Source organism: Haemaphysalis longicornis, unplaced genomic scaffold, assembly GCF_048455015.1.
Source record: "Haemaphysalis longicornis isolate Haplotype H1 unplaced genomic scaffold, Haemaphysalis longicornis Haplotype H1 scaffold_2, whole genome shotgun sequence".
NCBI lineage: Eukaryota > Metazoa > Arthropoda > Arachnida > Ixodida > Ixodidae > Haemaphysalis > Haemaphysalis longicornis.
In genome coordinates, this window is record NW_027526295.1 from 31,411,047 (window position 1) to 31,433,816 (window position 22,770).

A 22,770-nucleotide genomic window follows, 5' to 3' on the forward strand; every position below is an offset into this window, starting at 1 on the left:
ATGCTTTAATGCATTAAAATGAGCATTTCCGGTAATCCACTCATTTTTGCCAGCGTCTGACTCATCTAAATAATGCCAAGCTGTATCCATCACAAGTTTGCAACACAGGAGGAGATTCAGAACAGCTTTCTTCAGAGCATCGGTTAGAAGATCGTGTGTAACTCGTCATTTCTAGCTTATTTGCTAGGTTCAGAGCTCCTCGATAAGCATTCAAAATGCGTAGGGTTCCCTACTGTATTTTTGAGATACTCGTATGAAGACTCAACAGTCGAATGCTACGTACAAAGCAGCGAGCCCCTGCACGCTCATCGCACAGCAGGAAATAAAGCAGCTGCCTTCCATTTCTTTCGTTGTTGTTGACTTTTATAATACTGTTTCTTTTTGTGCCCAACGCATTATTTCTTCTGCGCCATCACAAACTTCTTATTAGTAGGTTTGAATATGTTTGGGAGGATCACAAAGATGACGAGGATATTTTCTTGAGGCTGTATGGCATACATTCCCTCCATGACATATTGGCTTTCGTTATGGCTGCGAGCAAGAAGGTGCATATCCGCAACGTGCGTTGCTTATTCACACGCAAATCAATGAGAATGTGTGTTCTGCGCCACCGCGATCGCGCTTCAGTAAACTTTGTCCGGAGTACTCGAACGCGTCTTCCGTGTTCCGAATTTCTATCGTAATCATCGTTATCATAACGAACTGACTAAAACCCGAAGAATTAAAATATGATTACGGTGTTGAAGGCTTGATAAACTCGCTAACGGACACAAAAAAAAGTACATGCAAATATTCCAAGAACCGAAAACGATGAATATTTCCAAGCAGTTCTTTATTGTTTTCCAACTCTGCAAGGCGTAAAAAAGAAATTATGGTCTACTCGGGATGGCGTTTCATGGGTTTGAGTAAATTATACTTACTCTTTTGTCCAGGACTGAGGACCCGGCCAGCTGGATTTTAGTGTTAAATAGAGTTTTCTCCTCCTGCTGCCCCTGTTACTGTTGAGTGCAGTTTTGCTACAACGGATATCTGTATATTTGAAGGATATGGCTGTGGGAAATGTACCGGCATATCCCTCCAGGTCTGAACAAACATAGTGTTACTGTATCTTTACCGTAGACGTGACTCATTCTGCTCAATAAACCTACATACTGGTTAGAAGGAAAGTATAAAATCAGCGCGCGCCTATACACACAATGGCTAATTGACCGACCGACCAACCGACCGACCGACCAACCGACCGACCGACCTACCTACCGACCGACCGACCGACCGACTGACTGATTTATTGGAAATTGCCCGGGTAATATAGCGTAGACATCCGCGACACACGAGACGAAATGAACTTGCAGATTTCAAGCGGCGCTAAATGAGGAATGGTGGAAACGGGGTCCTTGTCTCACCGTTCCTGGGTATCCGTCTCGTCTTCGCTTTCCGCAAATGAAGCTTCATAATGACGGGCCTGTGTACCAGAGGTTCCTTGTGCATATCGCTGGGCCATTTTCTGCGAATAAAAACAGGACAACGCTAAGCCATCATTTCCCTCCGAATTAATAATAAACGGGGCTATCGGCGGAGCTCTGCATGGAGGTTCACGTAATACGTTTCCAAAGACACGCGCAGCTGCGGTTTAAGCAAGGTCAATATCTCCGCGACGGCGTAGCCACTCTACGAGATTACTAAAGCTTTGGTTTACAAACTGGCTTCAAAATGCTGCATCCAGACCTGTACGTACGGCTTCAATTCGCTGTGGTACTTTCCAGAAAAGCCCATTAAAGCTTCCAAAACGGCGAGTTTATTCAGTAGTGATTATTTCAGCGTAGATAAACATCCTTGATATTTGCACTGTTGACGACTGGACTGCCAAAAAAACCATACAATTTCAGTAAGTCATACGACGTGTACAAATTTGTTTTGAATCGTTGACCATTATAGGAGCGTTTCTTTCTGCGAGTAAACGTACAACTGCAGAAACTGAGTTTTCTCCAGCGAAACCAACGAAACCGCTTCTACCAAAACCTTCGCGCTTTAAGCCTGTTGTAATAATATTTGCAAAAGAAATGCGCCAAGACACCTACAGTCTTTACATTATTAAACACTGTGAGACTTTGTAAGATGTGCTAATCTTACATCTTAGAATTTTGAAAATCTTAGAAATCTTGCAAATCGTAGAAAATACACCAAACAAAACATATTTAATACACTTAAAACACATTTACACGCTCGAAAGACCACGAAAAAACACAGACACTACACGAAGAAAATGACAGCATGACACTACTGACTACTGATTTTATTGAAACAACAACACCCCATAAGCGTAGGCCTCGGCTAGTAATTGCTGTGATTCCAAGCCGTCTTGGTAGCGCTATCTGAGGCATTTCACAGCCGACAACATGACAAAAGCGCGGTATGGCAAGTATTTAAATATCGATCCCCTCAAACGATAACGTCGGATGCCGAGGATGTTGTTTCACAGAAACGAAACCGGAACTTATTTGAATGCTACCGTTGGACATCGTCCAATCCCGTAGCCCCTTTACCTGACGTCACTGCGGTTAGTGTAGAGCAGCCGCCGGAAACAGCGCATGGTAGTTTTTCTTCTTTCAGGCTTTATAAAATAAATGCCGCCTTATCGCCCGGATAAACGATAAAAAGTTTGTTAATTTGAGCCAGTCTACGCAGTGCAGGGAAAATTTACACCATCTTCCCGCGAGGGGAACCATGGGGTAGATGCGACGCATCGGGGGTTGCCGTTGCGTTTCCGTTATGTTAGCGTGTGGACTGCTGTTGTTGTGTGACCTATTTACGCAGCATGTTCACCCCCGAGGCATCGCATCTACCCCATGGTTCCCCTCGCGGGAAGATGGTGTAAATTTTTATCACGGTGGCCGGTGGTTGTTACGTTTGCGCCGACCATCACGATATCAGGCCTGTTAGCCTCCATTTCAAATCATCGGCGGTCACGGGAGGATGTCATCGGAGAAGCGCCGGCGGAACGACTGAGCGGAGCGGCGCAGTTACCGCCTTTATATGTACGGTGAGGGGAATGAGAGAGAGCAGCGCAGAGCAGCGCAGAGCAGCGCATGCGTATGTTTTAACCCGCACCCACGCACAGCTGGCCCGGCGACGGATCGAGCGCAGCCGAGCGCTAACACGCAGATGGCGCTGCGGTGAGAGCGGCGCTAGCGCGCAGCTGGCGCGCGAGAAGAATGGGGGAGGGATGCGGACGCGCCGGACTACGCCGGAGGGACAAGGCGGGTGAAAGAGATGCGTCGCATCTAAAAATCGGGAGCTTTTCAAATCCACTTCAGTGTCCATTTAACGGGGTGCTTTTCAGGTAGTACAAAATACGGTAATACCTTGACATTTCCTAAAAGCCGCCAAAAATATATTGTGAACACGAATAATTGAAACTGGTAGTAACAGTGGAAAGCAGTGGCGTATCATTAAGTAATTTCTGAATAATGACGCTCCTGCGAATATTGTTGCTCAAATAAAACTGTATGGTCGTTTTCTCAGCGCAAGCACAGAAATCCGTTAACATCTAGCTCTTTGTTTTCGACCACATCGAATGTAGCAAATGCACCCTTTCCTTCTGCACAAACGACAATTTTACCATCATTCTTCCTTTCTCAGTTTCATCCAGTGAAACTCGTTCAACTATCATCAATCTAAAAAACGAGTTCCGGCGTTGATCACATTCACACGCGCTGTTTGTGGTATATCCGACACACTGGCTTGCGTTGTAACTTTAATCTTGAAAATTGCTGTCTTCTCGTGTGGGCGTGCTCCCTACAGCATACTAAAAAGTTAGGTACACTGCGGTTCTGTGAAAACCACTCTTTACTTCCATTGCTTAGAGAAGATGAAATATCCCGGATGCCACTAACAACTCGTCCTCAGCTCGTGGCCTGAATGTCTAACGAGACGAAAGATCTACGGAGTCGGAAGGTCCAATCGAGCCTGAATGTCCAACGAGACGAAAGATCGACCGAGCGGGAAGCCACAATCCAGCCTTATTGTCCAACGAGATAAAAGATCCACCGAAACGAAAGGTTCAACAATACTAAGGCCGCACTGTTTTAATCAAGACACGCATTTTTTTTTTAAATTACGCCGATAGCGAGAGGTTCAACTGAGTTCTGCCAAACGTTACACTACTTTAATAAAATGCGCGTTTTGACAGTGCAGGTAGTCGTGTGCAGGCATCACTTTGACGTCAATTTAAAGCGTTGCACATTAGCGTGCCTTTCCGGATGGATGTTATCAACCTCGTCAATATAGTTTCACCGCAAAACAAACAAGAAAGTGTGATTTTGAGTAAGGAAATCTATGAGACTACTCTGTTCGCCGCATAGAGTACCATCGCATGATTAATAGCGTGTGAAGACTGGCCCGGAAATCACCAAATTTTGCCAATTGCTCTTAAGCTAGAAAAACAAACTCCTGCTCAATTTATTGTTTAGCAATGTATGAGCCATCTTGTCGAGTAAGCTGGAGCACTCCTTGAGGGTTGACTGGAATTAACTGCACTCAAAAGAAATTGAATCACCATGAGAATAAATATTTGCATTCGAGCAGCATCGGCGACCGACGCCCTCTCTTGTTCGCCCATTCGTTTCAAGTGTAGTTGTCCATCCCTGTATGGTTGTCTATTAGTGCATAAACAGAAGACGGCAGGCTATCCCAGAGCGATAAACATTATAAAAATATTAAACATGTGTTAAAACAGGCATTTCGGAACAAAATATACAGCAGCATTTTGCGGACATCTATCCATAGTAGAGGGCTACAGATTAATTGATAACACCTAATGATCTACAACGTGCGCTCAAACGTAGACACCCTGATGTGTTTACGCCTGCTCCGTTACCCTAAGCAGTCATCAACCACAGCTTTCTGCTCAGTAGCGCAGTCAGTACCTGGGACACTGAGCTGATTCAGGTGTTGCAGTATGGTAAACATAAAGGGGAGATGGGCTCATTAAATAAACATATTCTGGGGACGTCCGCAACTAGGCACTGTGGTGCTTTCGAACCAAAGAATCCTTGTATTTCTCTATTACGTCACCTCTTTGGTCGTGTAGCGCAAAATTCCAATGTTTTCGAATACTTCATATTGTTGTTTGGTTAAAAAAAAACGTCATCCAGGTCTTGTTGGAGTTGAGTTAGCAAAAAAAGGCTTTCTGCTCCGAATAATACAAATTTGTATTTCGCCTTCTCAACCCCCTTAAAAAAGATACAGATAACTGATGGTGTTAAGAGAGAGAAATCTGAGATAAGAGAGAGAAATTTGAGATAAGAGAGAGAAATCTGAGATAAGAGAGAGAAATCTGAGATAAGAGAGAGAAATCTGAGGACGTGGAAGAGGGGATTTCGCTGAAAGTCCGAGTATATATGCGCACAAGTTGCTGTTTCGTCTAATTGGTTCGACTTTGCGCAGAACTTTCTAGTAGTTTCTTTGTTCCGCTGGTCGACTGAACACAAGCTAAACGTATCTGCCTTTTGTAAATTCGCTTTCCGATGCGTAAATGCTCAAATTGGCGTGAAGGATTTACAGGAGATTTTTTCCGTTATAAAGACCATACCTCTCGATTAGGCAGTAGGCTAAATAGAAAGAGTTACTGCAAAAAAGCATTTACCGGCTTTAGTCCAACACGTCCATTATGCACAATCAAGAACACCCAATGAACTTTAGCGAAGGCTTGAAGTAGGTCTGAGCCGATATGGCCAAACTATTTAAATGCCCTTTCAGCTTCCTACGTTGTAAGAAATTTGAAGTGGAAACAAATTCGAGAATAAATTAAAACTATCTGTTGTAGCTGTCCATTTTCTTTGCCCTTTCTAGCGTGTATTTTACGGTTGAAGCTGGTCATCGTATGTTTTAAGTTAAACGTATGCGGTCAAGCTAGAGAGCGAAACTTTTGGAAAGATAAACGCACGGTGTTGGTGCACACCATGAAGCATTTTTAGCCGCATGGCAGTCTTAGAAAGTATATCTTGTGTTTTCATAGGTTTTGTTTAATTATTATTTTAAAATTTGTTTTCATGCGACCATTTGGTTTTAAGTTGACTCAATAAAAAGTTTTTGGTAGTGAAATATGATAGGACTTGACCCTTGCAAAAGCCAAAATTAATGAGACACATTACTGAGATACCATGAATGCGCCTTGGTGAGGAACGGAGCCATATCAAAATTTGTGGCGCGATTTTACTTCTTGAGGTTTGTTGCACACAAGATAGGTGTGAGAAAAAAATTGTGCCAACTTTTAATTGAAATCAGTAACACGCAAAAGTTATGAATGCCAGCGTTTGAAAATATTGGCAAAAAAATTAATTGTAAGAAATTCCACAAGAAAGAATTCAAAGAAGCTCAGCGCATGCATAAAACAAGCAGGAAAGCTAAACACCCTAAATTGCAGCTAGCTCTGTCTTCGCTCTTCATATTGTTTGATTTATATAATGCTTCAACCGACTCGCCGAACACCGACTCCTCTATATTAGTCTCGTACTTCACCTTCCTTGTATTGCTTGCTTGGAAAGTTTCATTTGTTTGCTTATGTTTTATCATCAGCATCGTCATCGGCCTATCTACACCCACTGCGGGGCAAAGGCCACTCCCATAGATGTCCACTTATCTCGGTCCTGTGCTAACCGCGACAATTTATGCCCGCAAATTTCTTGATCTCATCTGCCCATCTAACTTTCTGCTGCCAACTACCACGCTTGCCTTCTCTGGATATCCACTGTGTTACCCTTAATGACCAACGGTTATCTTGCCTTGGCATTACATACCCTGCCCACGTCCATTTCTTCTTCTTAATTTCAACTAATCTGTCCTTAACACGCACCTGTTCCCCTGATGCACTGCGCTCTCTCCTTGTCGCTTAATTAATGTTACACCTTTCATATTCTGATACATTGCTCGCTGAGTCGTCTTCAATTTAAATTCAACCCTTAGTAAACCTCCATGTTTCTTCACCATAGGTGAGTACCGGTAAGATGCAGCTGTCATACACTTTCTTCTTCGGGGACAATGGTAGGCTGCTATTCATTATCTGAGAATGTCTGCCGTATGCACTCAACCCCATTCTGATCCTTCTAATTATCTCTGCCTCATGGTTGGGATGCGGGGTCACTAATTGGTCTAAGTAGATATATTCCTTTACCACTTCCACTGCCTCGCCACCTATCTCAAATCACTGTGCTCTCACGATGTTATTGAGAATTACGTTAGTTTTGCAGAATTATATTCATACCCAAGGTTCTATTCTGCTTGTCGGGTGCGGCAAGCATGCTTTGCAATTTGTTCCTTGAGTTACTTTGTAAGGCAACGTCATCAACTAACGTGAGGTTACGGAGGTATTCTCCATTAACCCTTACGCCCTCCTGTTCCCAATCCAGTGTTCTGAATACTCTTGTAAATATGCTCTGAATAACATTGGAAAGATTGTGTCTCCTTGTCTAACGCCCTTTCTTATCGGTATTTTACTGCTCTCCTTATGGAGGATGATAGAGGCTGTGGATCTGTTATAGATATCGTGTAGTATTCTTACATACTGCTCATCTACCACCTAGTTCTGTAATGCCTGAATGACTGCTGAGGTTTCGACCTAGTCAAATGCTTCCTCATAATCTATGAAAGCTATATATAGGGTTTAAGTACACTCCACGCACTTCTCTATCCCCTGATTGATCGTGTGAATATGGTCTATTGCTGAATAGCTTTTACGGAACCCTGCCTGTTCTCTAGGTTGACTGAAATATAAGGTTGGCAGAAATTCTTTTAGCGATTACCTTGGTAACTACCTTGTAGACGACTGACAGTAAGCAGATCGTCCTATAATTTTTCAAGTCCTTCATTTCACCTTTCTTGTGGATACGATTATGTTCGCGTTCTTCCAAGATTCCAGTACACTCGCGGTGATTAGGCATTGCGTATTCATGTTTGCATTTTTTAAGTACTATTTCCTCGCCATCCTTCAAGAGGTCTGCTGTTATCTGTCCCTCACCAGGTGCTGTGCCCCTTTTCATTTCTTTCAAAGCCTTCCTTACTTCTTCTGTCGTTACTGGTAGGGTGTCTATCTCCTGTGAAGTACTTTGTCGTTCGACGTTATCATGGACGTCCAGGCTACTGTACAGATCTCTATAGAACTCCTGGGATACTATGACTATTTTATCCATATTTGTATATTGTGATTACCTTCCCTTGTTTGTCTTTAAATGCATACATCTGATTTTCTCCCATGCCTAGACGCCTCATACGTGTTTTCAGGCCGCCTACGTTCTCTACAGCATGCTCAATGCTCTCCATATTATATTTGCGTATGTCAGCTGTCAGAAGACTGGTTATAATGGTGGTGTTGAGGACAGATGGGGAAAGGAATTCGATGAAAAGAAGGCGGTTTTTGAAAACTGCCATATTTGAAAAGTGAATCCTATGATTATTCCAAGGCTTGAGGTTTGTATTTGTCCTTGCTCTTGTTACAGCATGAAGCACAATAGCGTCGTTTGTATAAGGCGGCGCGAAATTTAAACAAATACTATGAGGAAAAAAATTCAAGTGGGATGTTTTATCTCAATAATCGATTTATAAAATAAATCCTTTGTAACAAATCGCACATCAAACTGACGCCTTGATGAGACCGGACTGAGCATATACAACCCTCGTCCGCATCGATTGCTTCTCACGGGCTGCAAGCAGTTGACGGACACTCGTGCGCGTGCGCGGTGAGTGTCAGGCGAGTATCGTAGCACCCTGCTTTTTTGAATGAACGAGCACGGGACTGTTTTCTTCTTTGGTTAGCGCTCCTGTGCCTGACATGCGCACGAAGCTCGGGACCTATATATTTCCGGTTATATAGGTGCCCACAAAAAACGCGAAAAACGTTTACAGTTTTCCCGAGTAATAAAACAGGTTACTTCCCCATTCCGAACCAAATGAAGGTATTCGGAATACACACTTCTGTGTGGCAAGCCTATTGCGCAGAGGCCTGATGAAAAGCGCATTATGTATTTAAACTATTTTCTGCATGCTTGGTGCGGATCATATGATCACCGTTAAATATCGTTTGTGTCCTATGCCTTCGGTTGGTAATGGCTAGTATCTATGAGGAGTAATGATGAAACCAGGAAAAAATAATAGGTGGCCTGTACGTCTTGCGTAGATCTGTTCGATACAAATTGCACATAGCTTTGCACGAACAAGCTTGAAGCCACTCACATGGATGCATAGCGGTATTTTTCCAACTACTATGTTTGCAAATAACCACGAAGCATTTTCATCACTTACGAATGCGATCCTGCAGTTGAAAATGTATGCAGAAAACGGTTGCCCCAAACGTAACGTAATAATATATTCAACATATATTGATTTATTGATTGCTAAGTGACGTATTAACCGCATGTGAAAAAGTAGGTACGCATTCATAGTACGCCGCCAAATAAAGGTCATTGTTATTGTCATGTGTCAAGGGCAATCCCCTGAGAGAGTATGGGCTAAAACCAACCTGCAAAGGAAAGAGGGAACTGGAATTTGAAGTACGCGCCAAGACCGGAACGTCAACGAACGCCGCGCCAGAGCTCCGACGGCATCATGACAAAAAATGGTAGCTAGCCTGGGGGACAATCCGAGGGCGCCGCGCAGGAGACAAGCGGCGTGGTTAAGCAAACATGGACACAAAGAGAGGGGCAGCCAATCAGTCGGTACCGCGATGGAGCCCAGCGGGGTTATAAGCGAAGAGCATGTAGTGGCGTGCACCTCATATTCTAGCAGCGCCACTATCGTCATCTGCATTATCCCACCATCATCATCAGCGGGGCTTGCCGGCCGCGTGAACAGTGACACGCGACAGAACAGATCGAACTCGACCGAGCGCCTGGGCCAACGCATGTCTGCACCACTCCCACTCCTGGCCGGGCCTACGCTCACCAATAAAATGTAGGAGGCCACCGAACCCAACCGAGTCTGCTTCCTACAAGCACAAAGAGAAAAAGAGGACGAGCCAGTGAACCAGGAGGTGGAAAGAGCACTTTAGCCGCGCATGTCACTGCTATCAGTGCCTTCCCGGCCACTGCCTCCCCTTCACCAACTACCGTTTTTGCTATATTTCTCCTTGAAACGTCGAATTGCTGCCCTGACCCAAGAAGCTGCTATCTACGCGCACACCCTTCACACACAAAACTGGGCTACCTTTTGCGACCAGCTCCAAGGAACACTCAGCAGTAAACGCACGTGGCACCTCCTCCGTAGTCTTCTTGGCTCGAAACCTGCCAAAGCTGCCACCGACAATCACGTCCGCCGTCTTCTTAACAACTATCCCCATTCGAATGATCAGCTACTAAAAGAGCTCAAGACCACCCTTTTTGGTACCGACAGCAATACCTCTCCTTTCTGCCACGCTGATTACACTGGCGCTCCAAATCCTGCCCTTGACGCTCCCTTTACGCTGCAAGAACTCGACCAAGCTATCTCTTATCTCACTAAAAATACCACTCCTGGCCACGACCGTATAACTAACAAACCTATCCGTAACTTGGGCAATACCCCTCTAACTGCTTTACTAGATTTCTTCAACAACCATTGGACAAACGGCACCCTCCATCCGCAATGGCGGCACGCAGATATATCACTAATTCCTAAGCCCAACAAGCCAATCTAGCTCTCCAACCTTCGCCCCATCTCTCTCACCTCCTGTCTCGGTAAACTCCTTGAACGTATGGTTCACACCCGCCTCACTACTCACCTTGAAAACAACGACCTATTCCCTCACACCATGTTCGGCTTTCGCTCACACCTCTCAACTCAAGATGTTCTCCTACAGATCAAAGAGCAAGTCATCGATCACCTCAGCAAAATTCATCCCAGTGTCATCTTAGCCCTCAACGTAAAGGGCGCTTTTGATAACGTCACCCATCAGGCCATCTTAGAAGAACTTCGAGAAACCCAGTGCGGTGCGCATACATACAACTACGTGCGGGCTTTTCTAACTGACCGAACAGCCACCCTTGGCATTGGACCTCTTCGATCTGACACATTTCGCACTCCTCCCAAGGGAACCCCACAAGGATCAGTTATATCACCCCTCCTCTTCAACATCGCTCTCCTCAAGCTCCCACCTCTCCTTCAAACCATTCATGGCCTCCACCATGCCCTATACGCTGATGATTTACCTCTTTGGACGACCACCGGATCTCCTGGCACACAACAAGATACCCTACAACAAGCCATCGACACCATTCTCGCTTATCTCCGCCCTCGGGGCCTCACGTGTGCCCCCAGCAAACCAGCCTTCCTCATCCTCCGCTCCCGAACTCGTTGGCGATGTCCAGTTCCCACACCCGATCCTGCTCCAACAATCGGTTCCACACCCATTCCTAAAGTACACACCCTTCGTATACTCGGAGTCCAATTCCATCAAGATGGCTCTGGCGCTGCAGTTCTTCCCCACCTTCAAGCCACTGTCACCCAACTTACCCATCTCATCAAGCGCATCACAAACCAACGTCAGGGCCTCAAAGAAGACGATACAATACGACTAATTCAAGCACTTTTAATTAGTCGCATCACATATTCCACCCCATACATCGCCCTCATACCCAGAGAATGGGAGAAAGTCGATATACTAATTCGAAAAACTTTCAAAATTGGACTTGGCCTCCCCGCTCAAACCTCTACCTGTCGTTCCTTCCAACTCGGAATCCACAACACCCTCGAAGAACTCCTGGAAGCTCAACGCAACAGCCAACTCACCAGACTCCTCCTTACCAGCACCGGCCGACACGTCCTCCAGGTTCTCGGATACCCAACCCCACCTGCTTCACAAGCCCTTCAGCGCATTCCATCTTCAATCCGGTCCCACATTACTGTATCCAAAATTCCTAACAATATGCACCCAGAATTCAACCAAGATAGAAGGCTCTCCCGGGTTAAGCATCTGCGTTCACAATTCCACTTTCACCCCGATACTCGCTACACCGACGCCGCCCTCTACCCCACACGCCAGGCTCATGCTCTGGCGGTTGTAAACTCAGAAGGCATACTTCTCACCTCCCTCACAACTCTCTCGACATCAACCACCACTGCCGAAGAAATTGCCATAGCCATCGCCGCTACAACTGGCTCCGAATACCTTACAATAATAACAGATTCCTAGCAAGCCTGCCGTAACATTCGACGTGGACGCATCTCACTTCCTGCATTACGCATACTCGCATCAATCAATCCCCTCCCCGACCTGTACATCGTCTGGACCCCTGGCCACTCGTCCCTTGAGGGAAATGAGGCGGCTCACGCCGCTGCCCGCGCCCTTCCACACCGGGCATTTCCCTCAGGAACAGAACCTACGGTCCAGCCTCCTCCAACTCCCGCTGTTCCATCACGCTACCACGACATCCTGCACCATTATCGCAACGTTCGCCTCACTTTGCCTCAACCTCACCCCCAACTAACCAAGGAGGAAGCAGTCATCTGGCGTCGATTACAAACAAACACATATTACAACGCACCCATCCTCCACGCTATCTCCCCTACCCAATACACCCTCCCCTGCCAATTCTGCCCCTCTCTTAATACTACCTACCACATGGTGTGGGCCTGTCAAAACACCCCATCGCTTACCCCCAATCCCAGACCTTCCCCAGAGCAGTGGGAGGGCCTGCTGACCAGCTCCCGTCATGCTGACCAGATCTTTCTGGTCACCCGTGCCAGGGCTCCAGCCAAGGCCCAAGGGTACCTGGACTAAGGTGAACCCACCCCACCGAGTGACGGCTCAACCACCACCGTCTGCTCTAATAAATGTTTCTTCTCTCTCTCTCTACTTACTTTTCATGTTTTCTTTCCTTTTATTTTTTACGAGTCTTGATTTTATTTCAGTTTCAACACTTGCCGGTGTTGCGTCTCATGTATGGGCAGTTTTTGTTGTTTATATTTCCCGTACACTCTATTTTAATTCCCTTGCTAAAATGTGTTTTTTTAATTACGATATAATGTCTCTCGGTGAGCGCTTTTTTCCTGGCCAATCTTCCTGAGTGGGTATGAGCCATATCTTCCGGTACCACCACCACCACGTGAGCTACAAGGAACGTACCAGGGGGACGCGGCCAGGCCACCGACGATGCCTACCAAGCCTGGGCAGGAGCGGGCCGACCTTGCATTGACTGGGGCGTCCTAGTCGCACCACGAACCTGTGCAGTTGTGGCCCCAGCGGCGGCGGTCGGGCACCTGCGGCCAGCATCCACGCTCCATCGACATTCGATTCCACGGCCTCGAAGGACTACGTTCGTTTCGCAAACTATCTGGGGCCTCCAGCGGCAGCGGCTATTACGGGGTAACCACTAAAGTACTACCAGAGTCCTTCAATGCCTTTATGGTCATGAAACTTTGCCATCACGCTATAGGAGAGCTTCATACGCTGCCGCGCCGCGGCGCTGATGTTGATCGGAGGGCAGCCGGGGGCGTGGTCAGAGCGCGTTTGGCTGGGAACGGACCACGGAGTTAGATAAAATTGACGCTCGCTGCCTTATCACCAGTGCGCTCTCGCTTTACGTGTCGCGGGCCGCTCAAATGGACTTATCACTTCGTGAGTGGCGAAAAAATTTGGCGCGAACGGCCATGCTGCTACTGCGTTCCTGCCTGCCGGTCTGGCATCAGAGCAGCGGCGGCCGCCCGATGCCCTCCGATCTGCGGTTGCGCCCCTCGCGGTAGCCATTGTCCCCGAACGAAACTTGCGAAACTTGGCCGGGAGTTTCATGACCAGAGAAGCCTTGAGGGACTCTGGTACTACGTTGGGATGCGCGGTGCCCACGCCGTCCGCACGACCAAGCGCAGCGACGCCGGCACGAAACGGACTCGAGACGACGACGGCTACGCCCGCGTCGCTGCCACGCAATGGTGCCACACGTCAGTGCCGACAACCGGGGTAGGCCAGTCCAATAACAGTGCAAGTCGTAAGGCACATAGGGATAAGTTGTAGAAACAGTACGTAAGGCTCCATGATTAATTATTAATGTGTGGAGAGGGGCACGGGACGGCCTCTTTAGCATCCACCGTGGTCCCGCGTAATTCGCAACAGCGCCAAATCCTTCCGTAGTGGTACGTGGCGTCTGAAAAACGTTGCACTTATCGTCATGGCAACGAGTGGCGAGGGGAGAAAGGAGGTTGGTGACGTCGCGGACGCTGGTGACGTCATTTTTCCTGTGGCAGCCAGGCCGGGCTGCCCCGCGCCGGCCCCTGAAACCGACGCTCGCCCAACTTTCGCGCCTGCCGCCGCTCGCTGCCTCATGGGCCGCTCGCCAATGGCACCAGGCGCGAAGTTGGACGAGCGGCGGCGATGAAATGGCCGCCGCCCGTCGTTTGTTATGTGTGCAGTAACGTGTTTAATAATTGAACGAAGAAAACATAGGAAATAGTATGTTTTCTGGTGTCGAACTGTTGTCTTTGTGGCGATATAATTGGAGTGTTACAGAAACATTTTTTTTTCTTTGCGTTTATTCAAAATTCATAAGAGGACGTCTTTGATTCGAAGTCGTGAAAACACATGTACTACACTCATACATTGCACATACATTTTATGTACACAGTATTGGACTGAGCAAAAATATGACACATGCAAATTTAGGCATACACTCTTGTACAATAGGAAAAAAAACGTGCTACATACACATTTACAATAACACGGTTAGGCGGGCTAGTTGGTATTCTGAATTCCTGGCTGTAAATTTTGCGAAACTTTAGACGGAGACAGACACAGGTCTACGTGTCCCTTTTTGTATCTGTCTCCGTCTAAAGTCGCGCAAAAGTTACAGCCATGAATACACATTTAGATACACAATACATGATTACGAAAGAAGAACTTCGAAAGTTCTAGTCCCTACACAGGTTTTTTTTTCACTCACACTTCGGCGGGAGAAGAAAATAACTTGAAAGTTCCACTCAATGTATACTTATTTCTTGCGCTCACCTCGATAAGGAATGTTCCTTAGACATTAAAAAAATTGTTTCAGTTCAGAGACACAATAATTGGGAACCTATATGTTAAAAGAAAGCACGCACACGTATGCTTCAAGCCCTGCCTTTCGGGCGATTTAACGCAAACTCTGAAAGAAAGCGTTGACCCGCCCATTAACCTGCATACACTTCCGAGAAATCATGTTCACTCCAGCAAAATGGAGCATAAAAAACTGTTGCAACACAATGACCGCACTGTAGACACTCATTGCTGGGTTATATCTACGTAAAAAAACAATGCGCAACCATGTGCACGTCGAAGAACACACAACACAAATCGAACGCACCCGTCTTTTCTTTTAATGGCGCCTGAATTAACAGTCTGCTTACCGGACGTGGGAGGAAAAGCGGGGGGGGGGGGGAAAGACACCCAGAAAAAAAAGCTTTCCTTTATTGTAAGCCGCAGATATCGGCCACGTTGTTACAAGTTACCCTCTAGCTCGTGTCTGGGCAGCGCCTGTTATCCCATCCTGTCCGATACGGCATGACCATTCTAACTTCATGATGATGATGATGGTTTGATTTTATTGGCGCAAGGCCGACATGAGCAAAGAGCGCCAAACACAAAGTGATTTGATGAGGTGAGAACAAGAAATAAAATCAGTTAAAAGCTATGAGCACGGCTGGTATAAAGGGCCAGGGTGAAGAACAAGAGTGGTTAAAAAATAAATAAGGTGGCTGGTGTATAGGACCAGGGGTAAAACTATGGGTGGTATGAGATGAGTTGTAAAAAGTGAACTTCTGATAGGAACTGAAAGGTGCGTTGAACAGAAAACATGGCTTCGTCTCCTAAGAAGTATGACGGGTGTGGTGGAATATGTCGTGTGTGTAGTTGTGGGAAGTGTTTTCGTCGTGTAATGTCGAGTGCCTTACATTGTATGAGGATGTGGATCACGGATAGGGCCTCTCCGCACCTGCTGCACAGAGGTCTTGGAGACCCCGTGAGAAGGTGCGAGTGCGTTGCATGAGTGTGCCCTATCCGTAATCTAGCCAAGGCGACTTCAGTGTATCTATTGCGTGTGTCTGTGGTGTGTGGTCCCAAGTGTGGTTTTATTACGTGTAACTTGTTGTCTGTTTGTTCACTCCAGTGTGTTTGCCATGTTTTGCGAAGTTGTTGTCTGATGTGTGGTTTCACGTCGGTGTAGGGTAATGTGGTTATGTCTACTGTATTCGAGAGTGTAGCAGCAGCAGCCATTCGGTCCGCTGCTTCGTTCCCGGCTATACCACTGTGGCCAGGGACCCAGCAAAGAACCAGTTCAAATTTGCGTACATACACCGACATAACCCCTTGACTATTAGATTTACCACGTGATTTTTTGAAGACGTTGATGACGACAACGCCCGCACGACACTGAGGGAGTCTGTATATATAATGGATTGTGGGATGTGACTTTGAAGGATATGATTAACAACAAGAAGTACACCATTAGCCTCTGCCGTAAAGATACTGGTATTACTGTTAAGAGATCTAGTGACATTAAGGCCGGGCCCATGCGCCGCGCAGGACACAGAGGTGGCAGTTTTAGAGGCGTCCGTATAAAATTCAGAAAATTGATACTTCTGCTGCAAATACAAGAAGTGCTGCAGAATCGCACATGTGGGAGCTCGGTTTTTATCTACATGTGTGAAGGATGTGTCGCATGATACAGGGCGGAGATGCCATGGTGCTATAAAATCTGTTTGAGAACTTTGTATGGTGTCTAAAAAGGAGACAGAAAGCTCTGACGCTTCCTCTCTAACTCTGTAAGAGAAGGGCGCAGAGAACGATGGTCGGTTTAGGAGTAGTGGAGTCTGAGACGTATCATAAAAAGCCGATTTAAAAGGATGGTGTGGCATAGATGAAATTTTAAAAGCAAAAAGAAGATCTGTGTATGCTCGCTGACGTTGTAGGTTCCACTTATTACACTCCACATAGAGGCTTTCGACTGGGCTAGTCCGGAAGGCGCCACATGCCAACCGGAGCCCCAGATGAAGCACTGGGTCCAGCATTTTGAGGGATGTCTTACTTGCTGACCCATAAACAACGCTTCCATAGTCTAATCGTGAACCTATCAGGCTGGTAAAAACACGTAAAAGAAGTTGTTTGTCAGCCCCATATGAAGAGTGGGAGAGAACCTTGAGTATATTCATGGCCTTTAAGCATTTATGTTTAAGTTGTTTTATGTGTGGAATGAACGAGAGCTTTTTGTCAAGGACTACACCTAAAAACTTGTGTTCATTTCTGACTGGAATTGAGACACCATTGAGTTTGATGTCTGGATCCGGCCGAATGCCGCGCCTTTTCGAAAACAAAACACAAGTACACTTCACTGGATTAAATTTAAAACCGTTGCTATCTGCCCAGCCAGCTAGCTTGTTAACACCAAGCTGGACTTGGCGCTCGCAGATAGACAGGTTACAAGACTTAAAGGATAATTGCACGTCGTCTACATAGATTGAGCAGGAAATGGTTGGTGGCAGAGCCTTCCGAAGAGAGTTCATTTTTACAATGAACAACGTGCAACTCAAAACTCCACCTTGCGGAACACCGTTTTCCTGCACATGAACTCTAGAGAGTGCAGATCCAACTCGCACGCGAAACGTTCTTTCAGAGAGGTAACTGGCAAGCGTGTTCCACATGTTACCCGACATGCCAAAGGACTTCAAGTCACTAAGGATGCCGTACCGCCAAGCAGTATCGTACGCCTTTTCAAGATCAAAGAAGACCGTCATACAGTACTGCTTGTGGAGGAAAGCATCTTTGATATAAGACTCTAACGCAACGAGTTGATCGTTGGTAGATCGCCCCGCCCTAAAGCCCGCCTGGCAGCTCTCGAGAAGACCGTTGTACTCTAAGAAGTACACGAGTCTCCTGTTTATCATCTTCTCGAGGAGCTTGCACAGGCAGCTTGTCAGGGCAATGGGGCGATAACTGGCGGGAGAGGAAGGGTCCTTTCCTTCCTTCAGGAAAGCCACTACTATAGCCTCCCTCCAAGAGCGAGGAATGTGCCCCGAAAGCCATATGTTGTTGTATAGATGTAGGAGTGTTTCAAGAGTGTCTGGGTGTAGGTGTTGTATCATGGTGTATGTGATTTTGTCTGCACCTGGAGCTGAAGGCTTACATGTGCTCAGAGCAACCTTCAGCTCATGAATTGAAAAAGGAGAATTGGAAGAAGTGTGCGACTTGTTGTTATCACGCAGGGACTTCTTTTCTACAGATGTTTTGTGTTTCATGAAAGTGTTTGTGTAGTGTGCTGAACTGGACACGTGTTCGAAGTGTTGTGCAAGTGTGTTAGCCTGGTCTTCCAGTGTGTCCCCTGTTGTACTAACCAGGGGCAGGCTGTGTGTCTGTTGTCCTTTTAGTTTTCGTATTCGTGTCCAGACTTTATGTGTGTCAGTGTACGAGTTGATGGAAGTGAGGAAGGTGCGCCAACTCTCCCTTTTCGCCTCACGACGCACTCGCTTTCCAAAAGCCTTTGCCCCTTTAAAAGAAATGATGTTATCTGACGTGGGGTACCGGCGAAGGACACCCCACTCCTTGTTCTGGGCCTCTCGCGCCCGCCTGCAGTCCTCGTTCCACCAGGGCCTCCTTGGGCTGCGGGACCCACTGGAGGCCTGGGGAATGGACTTTTCGGCGGCGTCGAGGATGTGCGCCGTGACGAGTTGGGCGGCTTCCTCCACGTGTAGGTGTTTTATGGTTGTGTGGTGTAGTTTAGATGTTTCTGTGAATGTACTCCAGTTTGCTTTGGATTCATTAAACCTGTTATGGGAAGATGGACTGCTCGGGCCTATACCTATATACGTTAATGAAGTGGGGAAATGGTCACTACCATATGGGTCCGTGCCCACACCCCACTCAAGACATGGAAAGAGAACTGCGGAACCAATAGCCAAGTCAAGATGAGAGTATGTATTGTGTCCTAAGTTATGATATGTAGGCTGTTTTTTGTTGAAAAGGCATGCTCCGGAGGATCTAAGAAACTTCTCCAACAGGCGACCTCGGGCATCCGTTCTGGAGGAGCCCCAAAGAGAGTTGTGTGCATTAAGGTCGCCTGTTAGGATGTACGGTTCGGGTAGCTGGTCGACCAGCGCCTCGAAGTCAGAGCTCAAAAGTGTGACATCAGGAGGAATGTATATGGAGCATACCGTTATCAACCTATTAAAAATTATTGTGCGCATTGCTACAGCCTCAAGGACGGTGTTGAGAGCGACAGGGTGGCATGCTAGGGATTTCCGGGCTATTATGGCTACGCCGCCCGAAGAGTGTGTGCAGCCATCCCTGTCCTTTCTGAAGACCATGTACCTATTTAAGAAATTTGTGTGCTTGGAATTCAAATGCGTCTCCTGAAGACACATCACACTTGGCTGATTAGCATGCAGTATTTCGTATACATCGTCAAGATTTTTAAGAAGGCCTCTACAGTTCCATTGAATTATGTTTTCTCTTCCCATTATTTAGTGTGAGAGCTACTGGAGTGTGTGTGTTTGTTTATGTGTCGTCTTTCGGGGCTGTGACTCTCGCCTTTTTTGGCTTGTCGGGAGGCTTTGGCGTCGGGACGCGTTCCTTGCGCTGCGTTGCAGGCAGGAACGGCCCGACATCCATCTCGTCGTCGGATGTCCGAGGGGTGCCTGACGGACCGGGCCCCCTGGACTTGGCCCCCCCTCGGGAGCCCTTCGTTTGAGCCGCCACCGCAGAGGGCGTCCGGGGCGCCAGAGGTGGCACAGGCGGTGCGGTGGCGGCGGGAACCGGTGCGGGGCCCGTGGTGTCCATCACCTCTGTACCCTCCAACGCACTGGAGGGCGGGGAGACAGAGGCGGGAGCGGCACCGGTCCCGACGGAAGAGGTTGCCACCACAACCGCTGCTGCCTCAGCAAGCGGCGTGGTGGCGGGTTGGGCTGCCAGAGGCAACCCAGGGGGGGGCGGGCGAGGGACCAGGTCAGACTCGCTGAACTGGGTCCCTGTGGAAACGAGACGCCGCTCCGCCCCCCGGCGAGCCGCGTCGGCGTACCTCCCCAGGGGGAAAGAGGCGAACCTCTTTCGCGCCTCTGGGAAGGTGATGTTTTCAGTGACTTTGACGTTGATGATTTTCTTTTCTAGTTGAAATTTTTCGCACTTGCGGGAGTATGCCGCATGCGGCCCCCCGCAGTTTACACAAGTGAGAGTTTCGGCTGAGCAGTTCTCGCTCGGATGATCGTGCGCCGCGCACTTTGCACACGTCGTTCGGCCACGGCAAGAGTTCGTACCATGCCCGAACCACTGGCACTTAAAACAGCGCCGCGGGTTCGGGATGTACGGACGGATGGAGCAACGGATAAAACCTGCATTTATGTATTGTGGAAGAATTGCGCGGTCGAAAGTCAAGATAATGTGTTTGGTGGGAATCTCCTTGTCGTCTCTGCGGATGGTGATGCGTCTCACGGCAGTGACGCCCTGATCCTTCAAGCCGGCAAGGAGATCCGCATCGGTTTCGTTCAGGAGGTCTGTCTCGGATATCACACCCTGCGAGCTGTTGAGGCTCCGATGGGGTGTGACCCGGATGTCAAGATCAGCCAGTCTAGTCTGAGCTAGAAGCTTTGCAGACTGCTGCTTGTCATTTATTTCAATTAAGAGTTCACCAGACCTTTGTTTTTTGCATTTATACGATTTTCCTACTATGGCTTCAAGATACTTGGCGATCAAGAAGACTGACTGAGATGCAAGAGGGTGGGTTGGATTGAGGGATTCCATCACAAGAAATCGAGAAAAATGGTCCGGTTCAGGAAAGGTTAACGACGGCAACGGAGGAAAGGATACTTCGGTGCGGCCCCTTTTCAGGGACCGATCACGGTTGGGGGGGGTTTTAGACAATACCATAAAGCATAGTATAAAAGCAGGGAGACGGGGGTACTTTCTTCCACAACCTTACTCTGATAGCTGAGGAGGTCCCGGAGCTCCCTGCCTGGTAAACAGACAGGGAGCCCATCCGCCGGAGCTTGACCTGGGCTCCGACGGCCACCGTTAGAGGTTTCTACCCTTCACCTTAAAAACACATCACCACGGTTGGATCCAGCTTATGTTTGGGGGCTCGGGGTCCGCGGTATCGCCAGTACCGTCACCAAGATTGCTCAAGGTGCCCCGTGCGGGGCATTCTAACTTCAGAACTATACACCAAACCCACTCGCGATAAGACGGCAAGGCGCGGGCGCACAGTTTAGATTTAACAGCAAAGACGCCAATGCTACTTGGTTTTATTTATATATTTTTAATGAGCGAAACGCTTGTAATGGCGGCTGCAGACAACGCATGTATTTCGGTTTGGCCTTCCACTGCTTCATGTGAAAATCGACTTGCATTCAACACCGCGGTGTTACGTCAGATTTTTCCGAGCACTGAAGCAACACTTGGCAGTACTTTCGCCGCAAATATACGTTTTGGAGCAAGACGCGGAGGAAAAATGCTTAGGGCGCAGCACCTCCGCGCCACCAACCGCTATGGTGGTAGGTGCACCGTGAAAGGCAAGAAGCGCGTACAGTTGAGCTTGCCTTCTTTGTGAGCAGGTGCGTCGTGATGACATTGGATGTATTGAGGAGAGTCACCGGAGGAAACGCCCAATGAAGTCGCAAACCGTCCTAGACTTGGGGCTCAAACCTAGACTCATACCTGCTGCAAGAAACAACAAAAAATACTTTGAAAAGTATACTGAATCGACGTTCCAGAAGTTACTAAGGTAATCAAAAAACGGCAATGCCACCACAAATTGATCTTGCGAGCAAGAGTGTGCGTGCCAAAGACGCGTTTACTTCTACTAAAACTTTGCGTACCTGTACAGCTGGGATATTTTTGCACATTAGTTTCCACTCCAAGACGAGTGACATGTGTCATTAATTTGACGTTACATGCGCGAATTATTTTGAAAACAGAAGAGTGCAATCGGTCGGCTTTTAAGGAATTCACTACAACTTGTACAAAGCTAATTTGCTTACCTGTCGTATTTGGAGAAGGCGAGAAACTTGGCCGAACTGTACCCCCCCGTGTTGCTGCACCACAGAGCAGCGCAACAGTGGTAACGCTCCTTCCTTCGATGCCCCATATTTAGAATACATTCGAATGTATTTTATAATGCAGCGAAACTTTGAGCCCGTGGAGCCGTTTAGGCAACCCGCGCAACCCTTCGTACGCCGGCTCGCTCACGCAAGTACCAAACTAGCCCGTCGTGCGCGCCGAGAGAACGAAAAAAAAAATATTGGCGCCGGTGAGCTGTTGCGCATGCGTCAGGAGGCACGGAAGCGTTGAAGGTGTGGAAAGAAAGAAACGCTGAGGGAGAGGGAAGGGCCACGCCGCAGCACCGTGCCGCTAGGATCGCAACAATTTCGGAAACCGAAACTAGCCAAAGTCGCTGACCAGTGACAGGGGTTCCTGGATTTTCCTGTATTAGAACTGTATGGTAGCGAGTTTTGTCTTTGAATATGTGTCGTTATGTTTAGTAAGAACTTTCATTGTTGATCGGTTTTGTGCTGTTTTTACTAGTGTGGTTTACTAAGGGTGTTTTCCGAGTGTGTAAAATAAATGTAGATTTCGTTAAACCCGTCATCGGCTTCCCTGCGTCCATCTCTCTAACCTGGACAAGACACCTCACCATCCCACGTGACAGCCGTGTCATTTACTATGTTACAAAGCCCTAAATGCAAAAAGCAAAATCAAATGTTGCAGAGATATATATGGTATACTATGTCCACCGCTTTGATTTCTTTCCGCGCGGATAATTTTTTTTGAGACTTGAATTTATGGCCGTCCCTCAGGTG

The 22,770-nt window shown here is 47.4% G+C and overlaps 1 protein-coding gene across 3 annotated transcripts in view; it reads right to left on the minus strand.

Moving 5' to 3' along the window:
• Positions 1 to 22,770, minus strand: part of LOC144168816 (uncharacterized) — a 101,805-nt gene that overhangs the window by 56,122 nt on the left and 22,913 nt on the right. For 2 of the 3 annotated variants that reach the window (XM_077697804.1, XM_077697806.1), the window contains exon 2: positions 1,404 to 1,504. In XM_077697804.1, the coding sequence (XP_077553930.1) occupies positions 1,404 to 1,504 (101 nt within the window). Of the gene's footprint in view, positions 1 to 1,403; positions 1,505 to 13,090; positions 13,225 to 22,770 lie in introns of all 3 variants that reach the window. The other variant, XM_077697805.1, reaches the window with a different exon arrangement.